This window comes from Plectropomus leopardus, chromosome 7, assembly GCF_026936395.1.
Source record: "Plectropomus leopardus strain MGB_pleo_1.0 chromosome 7, ASM2693639v1, whole genome shotgun sequence".
NCBI lineage: Eukaryota > Metazoa > Chordata > Actinopteri > Perciformes > Serranidae > Plectropomus > Plectropomus leopardus.
The window spans coordinates 31,503,149-31,514,363 of NC_142182.1; the positions used below are offsets into that span (position 1 = coordinate 31,503,149).

The 11,215-nt window shown below is 39.4% G+C and overlaps 1 protein-coding gene across 1 annotated transcript; it reads left to right on the forward strand.

The window, feature by feature from the left end:
* Nucleotides 1-366: 366 nt before the first annotated feature.
* Nucleotides 367-10,842, forward strand: LOC148189230 (single Ig IL-1-related receptor-like). Its single transcript, XM_088080495.1, has 10 exons — nt 367-620; nt 1,927-2,190; nt 2,438-2,645; nt 2,733-2,860; nt 4,831-4,998; nt 5,094-5,237; nt 8,095-8,197; nt 8,348-8,498; nt 9,324-9,501; nt 10,276-10,842. The coding sequence occupies exons 1-10, from the start codon at nt 551-553 to the stop codon at nt 10,446-10,448; spliced, it is 1,587 nt and encodes a 528-aa protein (XP_087936621.1). The 5' UTR covers nt 367-550; the 3' UTR covers nt 10,449-10,842.
* Nucleotides 10,843-11,215: the final 373 nt, after the last annotated feature.

Consider the following 11,215-nt stretch of genomic DNA (forward strand, 5'->3'; position numbering starts at 1 on the left):
AAAATGCAGTTTGAATGGGTTTCAATGGCGCATTTTGCACTTTGCCGAGGTGGAAATTTCAAGATTAAACAAAAAAAAAACCAACACAATCCTGCCAAAATGTATGCCATACGCATAAACACAGCCAGAGTTTAAAAAAACAAAACAAATAAGAATGAAAAGCGCTTAAAATGCGTCAAACAGTGTCAGAACAAAAGTCCTTTTAGGTACATATAAATAAATCCTATATAAAATGTGCCTCGTCACTAGAAAGAGGTATTCTAGGTATTTCCGTGAGTTTTCCTCCATCATCTCCTCCCGAGTTTCACTGCGCAGGTGAAAGCCCGTGCAAACGTCACGTGACCACGAGTAGCCAATAGCCAAAAGAGTTTCAAGTGTTTTCAGGTGCAGTTGTTCAACCAGAAGCCTGACGTCTGCGTAGAAACGTCTATGTAATGAAACTGTATTAAATTAACAGGACTTTCTTACAGGGATGTAGGTTTATATAGGTTTACGAAAACAGTCGGTTTATTTGTCATCCGAGAAAGGAGGATAAGGAGGACTGCGGATTATGGCTTTTTTTCTAGTCGCTGTTATATTTTTGATCACCGGGAAGTGGGACAAGACTTTCCTCACTGACGGTATGGATGTACGAAATCAAACGTTATTCACTTTTAATTCACATTTACTTTACTGAGATATGATTCGCTCTACTCGGAACTCAAGTTTTAACCATTTGTTGATAGCTGTTGGATTATTGTTTTTGGTATAACTGTCTATTAAAAGCTATTAATCTTGGTCAGATTGAGGGGATGCTGGCTGGGAAAATAACAGGTCAATACATATGTGGTCAGTGTGTTCACGGTCACATTATCTGTCACGCGGTCACATGCTATTGCTTGGCAACAAAAAAAAAGTCCAGACCTGGACTTTGGACCCGGATGTGTGCCACTTTGTTTGAGAAATAGTTAAAAGAAGAAGAAAAAAATGAAAGGGGAGTAAGAGAGGGACCAGACAGAGCAGTTGTGCGGGTTATTTGTGGCCATAGTGAGGATGAGCGCATGCGCTGAAAATCTTGTCGAACAGGTCCAAATTAAATAGAGCAGATCTCATCAGTTGTTTTGTGTGAGATTTATTTCTTAATAAATCCTGACAGATGAGCAGGAAGGCGTTGTTGTTTGCATTGAACACGTCCTCCTCAAACTGTTTTCTTTCCATGAGTCAGCAAAACACTCTTTTGCTCAGAGTCGGCTGGGGGGAGAGAGTAAACAGGTTCACCTTCATGCACCATGAGACTCTCACTTTGCCAAAAGCTCAACAGTCTTGTGTGTATGTAACTGTTTGTAACTGCAGTCAGGTGGTGCAGAAGTGCTTTTTTAAAAGAAGGCAAAGGGAAATTGTAAATACTCTAAAATCTGATAAGTTCATCTTACTTAAAATAATGTCGAAAACGGATTGCCTTGAAAAAGGAAACACAATAAAATTATAGATCTTAATTTATGTTTACTAGGGGTTGACCGATGTTTTTTCAGCAATACTGTACTTGTGTACACAGTAGTCCAGTATATATTTTACCACTATTTGTCTAGCTTTGTTTTCCTCGTTCCTAGCTGCTATGTTTGAACATATTGAAAGCAATGCAATAACCAGAGACAAATCCCTTGACTGTGTACACAAACTTTGCAAATAAAGGTGATTCTGATTTATGTCATTATCAAATTTTAGGCGAAGTCATGGCAAGTAGAGCCAAAGTAATCCCAGAGGCCACACCTCATGTTACCAGACCTAAAATTTATTTTAAGCAGTGAGGTGTACAGATTTTAGATTTAGGAATAAAAGAACGCTTGGTGTGGGTTCAGTATGAATTGAGAGACTAGAATCAGTTTTTAATGGATAAAGTTTGCTTGTTGCATCTCTAATGTGAACTTCCTCTGTCTGTATTTATAGCTCAGGACTGTGTGGATGGGAGCAGGTTTGAGGAGCAGGTGCTTTATGTGGGAAAGCCTCCATATCGCCTGAACTGCCCCCTGGAGCTCCAGAGCTCCCCCCAGCCCAAACTGAGCTGGCTGATGAACTGCCAGGGGCTGCTCACCCAGGAGGACAAGACCTACGTGGAGTTTAGCAACCTCAGCTTGGCGAATCAGGGGAATTATACCTGCATGCAGCAGGGAAACAGCACGGCCTCATTCACTGTGCGTCTCATAGTTAAAGGTGAGTATTATTTCCATGAGTAAGTGTCATGAAGTCAGCTCAAACCTGCTGCTGTAATTACGTGTCTCTGGCAGTGAGCTATGATTTTTCCCTGCAGTAGAGTTTTTACAGGAGTTGATTGAACAGCTGCACCTGCAAAGAGGCGTTTAGTTTCAGCGTGCACTCCAGCCGCAGTCTCAGACTGGACCTGCCGGTGCACCTGAAGGCCTCTATTGTCTGGCGATAACAGTGGTCTGTCTTCCCACAGAGCCTCAGTGCTCCAAAGCCCCAGAATTTCAACCGTATGAGGACCAAAACAGAATCTATGCGATAGAGGACACCACTGTGACACTGAACTGCACCGCTCTCCTCCTCTGGGACCCAACAGAAGAACCCTGTGACACCACGCTGCAGTGGAGCAAAGAAGGCCAACCTCTCACCAATCACACAGATTACATGCTGAATACCTCCTCATGGTGATTTGAAGCACATTCAAATTTCACTGTCATATATCTGGACTTTAAAAACAAAAGTTTCTGAGAATAAGAGTTTTCTGTCATCAGGTCTCCTGTGGCCGGCCAGCTGATAGTGAACAGTCTGCTGACAATTAACCTCACAGATCTGAACTATTTTGGGCCCTACAGCTGCACGGTGAGGAACACCTCATCTGACTTCAGACTGATACATTCAGGTAAAACGACTAAAGATACCAACCTTTATATGCTGCTTTCTTACACTCTGTCCTGCATCGTGTGTTATATTTTTAAAAAGACTGGCCACACATAGATGGAGAAGACCCACAAATGTGATGCATTGCACGTGTATAACACCTTTCTTGTCTTTTGACCACTCAAAGCCCCTTTACACCACATGTCAGATTCACCCCTTCACACACACATTCACACACTGGTGGCTGAGTTTACCGCACAAGGTGCCACCTGCTACTCAATAACCAGATACTCAAACATGTTAACTGGAGGAGCCTGGATGTAGCTACACTGATCCACAGAATTAATGGCCATGCTTCATAGTGATGTTTTCTGAAGGTTTATTTGCTCTCCTCTTTCTTTCGTCAGGCACGTCAAACACTGTGAAACACTGTCAAACACCATCAATACCGTGAAAACTACAACAAAAACAAAAACATAAGTAGTCTGACAACATACATTTTCACTCTCACTCACTCTCAGTCCAGTATCTATCTTTAAGAACAACATAAAACAAAATGAGCAAAAATGCCACCACCACTGTCCATTTAAGGCACATTAACAACATAATACATAAATAAATATTTATTGTATGCGCCTCCAGAACCATGTGTAGAATATTGTTACTCCAGAGTTGTACTGTCATCATCTGCAGCCATGTTGCTCTTACCCACAATGCTACTGACCTATTAACTCACCACAAAACATCACATTTCCCACAATGCTGTCAACTACTCATGGGTGGTTTTAGTATCTGTATTAAGAAAAGACCTTTAATTAAAGCAATACACTGAAAAAAACAAGCACTTTAAAGTACCTTCGAGACCTATTTTTCTAAACTAAATTTTTCTATGATCAGTGTTAATCAGTACTTTTTTTGCATCATTACAAACAATTCAAATCATATTCAGAGCTAACAATCATCTCCTTCCTTATAATATCCAAAAGTTGTTTCAAATCAAGGTAAACTCACATGATATAAGAGGAACTTTTATGTTCAAAAAACAGCTGGTGAGAACTAACACAAAATATCATTGTATTACAGTAAAAGGGGTTAATTTATGGAACAGCTGTAGTGTGGAACTGAAACGCGTAAAACATTTAACGAGTTTAAACATGTCTTTAAAAATGATATATTGAAGGGATATGAGCTGGTAGAAGAGAGGGAAAGAGTGGGCACAGTAAGAGGTGATACAAGACAGGTTGGTCACTTTTGTTAGTGTGACTTTGTTTTTCTCTGTTGATGTATTTCTTTGTCCTGTGATGTGTGTGTGTATTTATACTGATTGATTTCCCCTTCTTTTCTGTATTTAATCCTGTTTAATTTAATCAAGGTGTGTATGGTGCATATGTATATGTCTGTGTATGTATGTAAGCATCTGGGTGTGTATATAAATGTATATGTGTATATGAATGTATGTGTTTGTTTATGTATATACTGTATATGTGTATATAAAATTGGAAAAGAGAGGGTAGGATCTGATACGTATTTACTTCCTCCTGCTCCTTTTCGGACATGAAATACTTATGTTTGTTTTAGGAATATGTATGGTGGGCATCTAATGTTGTTGGTGGTTGCTGTTTATTTTTATTTGTTGTCTGATTTTATTGTTTGAAATAAAGATCTATCTAAATCTCTATCTACACATACATATCAACATACTTAGACAAAAAAAATATTATTGAATAATAAATAATTATTCAATAATATAAATAAAGAAAAGAAATATAAAATAAATCTCTTTCTATATATAAATAAGATTTTAAAAAGGATGTCAGAGATGCCATTCCAGTTATTATAGCGTCATGAATCAGTCATGGGTTTATATGATTGAAATAGTCTATAAAGAGTTGCCAAGTAATCCAAGTATCCATCCATCCATCCATTTTCTTCTGCTTATCCGGGGTCAGGTTGCGGTAATCCAAGTAATTTCTCTCTATTTTTTTTTCTCAGAAATTATTGGGTGCCCTCGCGGCCCTCAGCGTCCCAACCACACAGCTGCTGTTATCGCAGCCATCATCATCCTCCTCCTCCTGGCTGTAGCTGCTCTCGTGTACTCAAGGTGTCACCTCAACATTAAACTCTGGTACAAGAACTCCTACGGAGACTATGAACTTAATGGTGAGGCCTCTGTTGAGCACATATAAGGTTTTCATAATCATTTATAACATTGTATCATTAAGACCACTGGTGTGTTTGTGTCTCTCTGTCTTCAGATGGCAAATTATATGACGTCTACATCTCGTATGTGAGCAATGATCACGACAGGAAGTTTGTCAACTTTATTCTCAAACCTCACCTGGAGAGTAAAAATGCGTACAAGGTGCACCTCAATGACAATGATATCCTACCAGGCTCAGGTAAGCCATATCAGCAATACTACCGTTGAATTAATAATAAATTCATTGTCTTCATAGTTTGTTGGTTTCAAAATTCACAGGCCAGGATTTTCAGATTCTGCGGTCATTATCTCTTGATCTGTTGTTCTGTCAGCTTTATAATTTGGGTAAAGTGGAATGTGAGTCCCATTTCCTTTTATACTGTGCTAACTATGATGACTAAAGAGATATAATGTTCCATAAAATGGCTCATCTACAGCCTGACATTTTCTTGTGTTCAGATGACCAAAAGTTAGAATAGTTGTTGTTTAACTGTGATGCATATAAGTTTGAAGGCAAGAAAGTTTGCGTAATAATGGCTGAGATTTTTTTTTACAGTGCTACACGGTAGATTCCTCTGTGAGTGACCAAAAAGTTGGTCTAACGCAGTGATGATCTAATTATGTAGGATACTTTTATTGCTTTGCTCTATTTTTCTGTCTTTTTTATGTCTGAAGATGTATCTGTTGGACTCTGGCCCTGGGCTGTTTAGATTGTATGGTGTCTTATAACTGTTTGCATGACATAATAATAAAAAATTCTGTTTTTTGTTATCCCACCCAGTATATCAGTATGTCATGCGTTATTTAATCATAAAGTCACATTGAGATCATGATTTCATTTCTAAGTTAAGTTTAACCAACAGAATAAAAAATAAAAATAAAAAAATATGATAAAATAGCAAAGATTTAAATATATATTCTAACATACCCGTATAATAATGATGATAATGACGATAATAATAATAATAATAATAATAATAATAATAATAATAATAATAATAATAATAATAATAATAATAATACATTTTATTTATGGGCACCCTTTAGGACAATCAAGGTCACCTTACAAAAAACAACAGCAATAAAACAACATAAAATCACATATGAATACATAAAAGTTCAACAACAGTGAATCACAGAGAACAGGCAAGTTTAAAAAGGTGAGTTTTGAGGCATAGTGGGTAAACGGGCAGGAGGTGTAGTGGAGGAGGAGCATGGAGGAGGAATACTGGAGAGTATGGGAAAGTGTGTAAGGATGAAGGAGGGCAGAGAGGTATGGAGGAGCAAAACTATGGAGAGCCTTGAAAGTGAGAAGCATGGAGGAGGAATAATGGAGAGTACGGGAAAGTGTGTAAGGATAAAGGAGGGCAGAGAGGTATGGAGGAGCAAAAATTTGGAGAGCCTTGAAAGTGAGAAGGAGAATCTTGTAATCAATACGGTGCTTGACAGGGAGCCAGTGAAGTTGTAGGATGGGGTTATGTGTTCTGTTGAGGGAGTTCTGGTAATGATGCGGGCAGTGGAGTTCTGAACTAATTGAAGTATATGAAGGAGCTTGAGCGGAAGACCACAGAGGAGAGAGTTCCAGTAATCGATGCAAGAGGTGACGAGAGCATTGACAAGGATGGCGGTGCTATTGGGTGTGAGAGATGGACGGAGACGGTTGCGTAGATGGAAATATGCAGACCAAGTGATGTTATTGATGTGTGCTTCAAGGATGACACCCAGACTCATGACTTAGGGGGAGAGAGGAACTACATTTCCTCAAGATGGTTGAAGGGTGGAGTTGAGCTTGGAGGACAGGTAGAGCAGGGTTTCGTCTGCATAACAATGACAGTGACTACCAAATTTTCTGAAAATATATCTGAGTGGTAGGAGGTAGATGATAAAAAGGAGAGGACCCAGAACAGAGCTCAGAGGAACACCAGTGGTAACTGGGGAGTATTGTTAAGAGTCCGGAGTCAGTTGCCATGAACAGATCATTAATAATTTTGACCAGGGCTGTTTTGGTACTGTGAAGGGGACGGAAACCAGACTGGAATTCTTCAAACAGGCTATTGTCAGAGAGGTGAGTGTGGACCTGCTCAGCAACTGTTCTGTTTTTTTATGCAGACGTTCTTAACGACGACCTTTAGATTTAAGGTGCTGTAGATCAGGGGTAAAGGAGACAGTCCAAGTCTTTAAAGGAGCAAGATCATCCAGAATATTGTAAAGTTCATCATTGTAGTGGGAGACTAGTTCATCAGGATTAAATAAATTGTCGACACTTGGGAGATTATGAAACCTATTAGAGAGAGCAGAAATGTAATATGACAAGGAATAAAGGGTTCAAGCATTTTAAGTTAAAATATTTGTAAAGTATGCTTTTTTAAAGATATTTTTCTGGCTTTTTACGGCCTATATTAGATAGGAAAGCTGGAGAGATGACAGGAAATGGAGATGAGAAAGTGGGGATGACATGCAGCAAAGGGCTGCCAGTAGAATTCAAACCTGGGGCCATCGCAGTGGGGTCACGTAGCCTCGGTATATGGGGCACGCGCTCTACCAATTAAGCTACCCAGTACCCTGTAAAATATACATTTATATCATAATCGGCATGGACATTGTAATCCTTGGCATAGGTATAAAATATGAATAAAAATACAAGCGTATTTCGTAAAACAGTCGCAACTACAATCAATAGAAACTCTAACCAAATGTTTAGTTGCCACATCGATATCAGTGTGTCAGGTTTAGTCTACTCTGTTATTCCAGACAAATGGTGCAGAATATTTGATGGCTGTTTTCCTTTTGAAACATGCAAACTGCATTTTGAAACTTGAGATCAATTTCTCTCACGAGACTGAAATGATAGGCCACATTTGAAAGTCATACATGAAAACACCAGAGAGCCCTGCTGAATTTGCAAATGAATCTACAATTTGCAAGCAGCAGTCATTTGTGTGATGTGATGCTGCCACTGCCATCATTTGTGAAAGCAGTTTTAGTGAAACTCCTGGGTCACAAAGTGTAATGTAAAACAGCCATTTTTAATAATGGAAATTGTTTTGTGTCTCCAGAGCCTTCTGCAGAGCTGCTGATGAACATGAGTCGCTCTCGGCGTCTGATCGTGTTGCTCTCTTATGCATACCTCGAGCAGGACTGGTGCTGCAATAACTTCAGGTCAGACCAACTAAATGTAGAAACAAAGTTTAAAACAGAGTAAAAATGACTGTGCTATCATGACAACACACCACTTGAGGTCAGTGTTGCTGTCATACACTGCAGTGTCTTCAGTATGTGTTATGAAGACACACCGTCTCTGTATTTCAGACAGGGCCTCCTGCACTTGTTGGAGTTGTGTCCGAGGCCCATCATCATCACGTTGGAGGGTCAGTCCAAACGCATGAGGCCTGAGATCAAGCAGCTGCTCAGTGAGCACCAGCACTGCCTCACCGTGCTCACCTGGAGACACAACTCTGTGGTGAGACCCACAATAACACCTGTCAGTGCTTTCTGAGCAAACAAACCAAATATGATGAACACCATTATGTTTGTCTGGACTCTGTGTTTTTCCTTTGAAGCAACATTAGTCATTCACAAATAATCACCTAAGTGTCTTACGCAACATTTTTTTGAGAAACGTGTGACTGTGTGGGTGAATGCGGCAAACCAGTGACAGAGATCACAGACAGAAATCTGCCATGTGAAACAACCAAAACTGTTCAAATAAAAGTAGAAAAGTTTTTATTCATGTGTGATCACATGGTTCATAGTAACCCTGCTGGCCACCACCTGATAGACGTTGATACAGGGTTGAATTTAGATTGTGATGCTGGGTGGCCAAAATTCAATGTCAGAACAACATTTGATGTCAAAATCAATTTAACATAGCATACTGGTGGCAGACGACATTTGATAGTGAGATTAATAGTATTCATTAAAACCAGGAAGTGAGGAAACGCTACCATGAGTGAGAAAACACCAGAGGCATGACAGTTATAAAAAGATAGATAAAAAATAGCAAATATGTGAGTAAATCAATATGTAAATAAATAAAAAGTGAATAGCAATCATACAAATAAATATATAAATAAATAAGGTAAATACTCAAACTGTAAGTAAGAGGTAAATGAAAGAATAACACCACAAAGTAAAATGATAAATAAATATGTTAAAAATAATAAAATGATATAGAAAGTAGTAAAACATGCTAAAATATATATATTAAAAAATGTCAGTAGATGATAAAGATCAATTAAAAGCCAAACAAAAAAGGCAGGTCTGAACGTGTTGCCTGTTTCCACAGACTCCTTCCTCAGACTTCTGGAAGGAGCTGGCCTTAGCGATGCCTCGCAGAGTCGTCTTCCGCAGCGAGTCTGCAGGCGACCCTCAGACTGTTCTCCACGATGACAAGGACCCCATGCTGACCCAAGAGTCTGACTACCTGGACTGCCGCTCAGACACGGACCCTGCTGGAGATCTGGGTAAGGACGACAGTCACAGGGACAAGAAAAGTGCCCGCGTACTGATGTTTGGTGTACTCGTCACTCAGTTTGCACATGCAGATACCTGCACAGGAAAAGCTGCTCTGCCTTAATGGAGAATGAGGTGACTGTTTTTAAAAACTCAATACCTGGACAGCATAGTGAGGCAAGTAGGTTCATGTTTGGCAACCATCTGGTGCTGCTGAGTCTGATCCAGATTTGGAAATGTTGCCAACTGTTTGGCATTACTTGTACATTTTGTTTCATCAGAATTAGAACCTAAAACTTTTCGGCTTATATGCAAGTCCCAACCTGATAGACTCTTTTGTCTTCAACCGTCGGTGTGCAGCTGAAACTGACCTAAGCTGACAATCATTTGAGTCAATACACAGGGACTGAACTTCAGTACTAGGGAATAATTTCACATGATGATGAGCATTTCTATATTTTCTATACCAGCTTGTTCCTTATGTTTTATATTGAGAGTGGCATAAGATGCTTTAAAGTCAAAGGAATAGTTCAGTATTCACATACCTCCAGTTTGATGAATTGATATCCAGTTATATCCTTCATGCAACAAACTAAAAGGGTCTGACTGTGGAGCTGGCTCTCTTGTAAGCTGCAGGCCTGGTTGCAGGCAGGTGTGCAGAGTGATGAGTGCAGACAAGGGCTGTAAGGAACTTGAAATTCAGAGCTTATTCATTTGCATAAAATGAATCATCAAGCTTATAAATATAATTGATTTAAGGATGCATTTTCCTCTTCCTGCTGCAGGACTTCGCCTCCCTGTATACAAGGCTCTGGCCTGCAAAGCTCCTGTCCTCCCCGCTGCTCCCATCGCTACAGCCGAGCCCAAACCCTCTGACATCGACGTGTCGGACCTGGGATCACGCAGCTATGGAGCCCGCTCAGACTTTTACTGCCTGGTCACTGAGGACGTCATTTAATCCACACTCCCCTCACTTAAAGTTAAAACATAACCCTTTAGAACCTGAGCAAATTGGCTTAATATATTTCAAAAACATGGAAAAAAGCCTATAAGCACTCTTAAATGGTTTCTGTATCCTGGGAGATACACCCTTTTACACTTTAGGTGGGTGCACTTTGTAACTTGAGAAACACTGATGGGGTGATGAGTCCAGTACTCACATCATGTGACTGTACCCCAACATTCACATAGTTGCCCAGCATTTGTATTAAAATCCAAAAATGGCTAGTGGCAAGTGTTGTTATTTTATTCTCTTTATTGTATTTTGGGAGGATATTTTTTCATGGAAATATCATTTTTAAGCATGATTCAGTATGTTCCTGTAAAATAAATTATGTATTGTCTTTTCACCACTCTGGTAATCACTTGTGTAATGTCTGTATCCAGGAGGATACATTTACCAGATAGGGGTATAAAACGGGGATAATCACTCACAGATATACTCGTGTTTTTAGGCCTATACGATATATTTATAGATTTGAGTAATATTAAGGTGTGAAATATTCATTAGTCTTTATTTTACCCTTGACTGTGAATTGTTGATGAATTCATGAGTTCACACCTTTTCAAGTAACACCTGTCAGCAGTTTTTACGGCTCACAAAAGACAGAGGTCCAGTCTGTAGTTTTGCCACCTTTTGGAGGAGGAGCTGTATGCATGACAGCAACTTAAACTAAAATACACAATCTTACAAAAAATGTACATGAACACAGCAAAAGTTATCAA

Coding starts and splice junctions, on each gene's coding strand:
- LOC148189230 (XM_088080495.1), top strand. CDS start 551: ATGGCTTTTTTTCTAGTCGCTGTTATATTTTTGATCACCGGGAAGTGG. Junction 621..1,926: donor CAAGACTTTCCTCACTGACG/GTATGGATGTAC, acceptor CTGTATTTATAG/CTCAGGACTGTGTGGATGGG. Junction 4,999..5,093: donor CGGAGACTATGAACTTAATG/GTGAGGCCTCTG, acceptor CTCTGTCTTCAG/ATGGCAAATTATATGACGTC.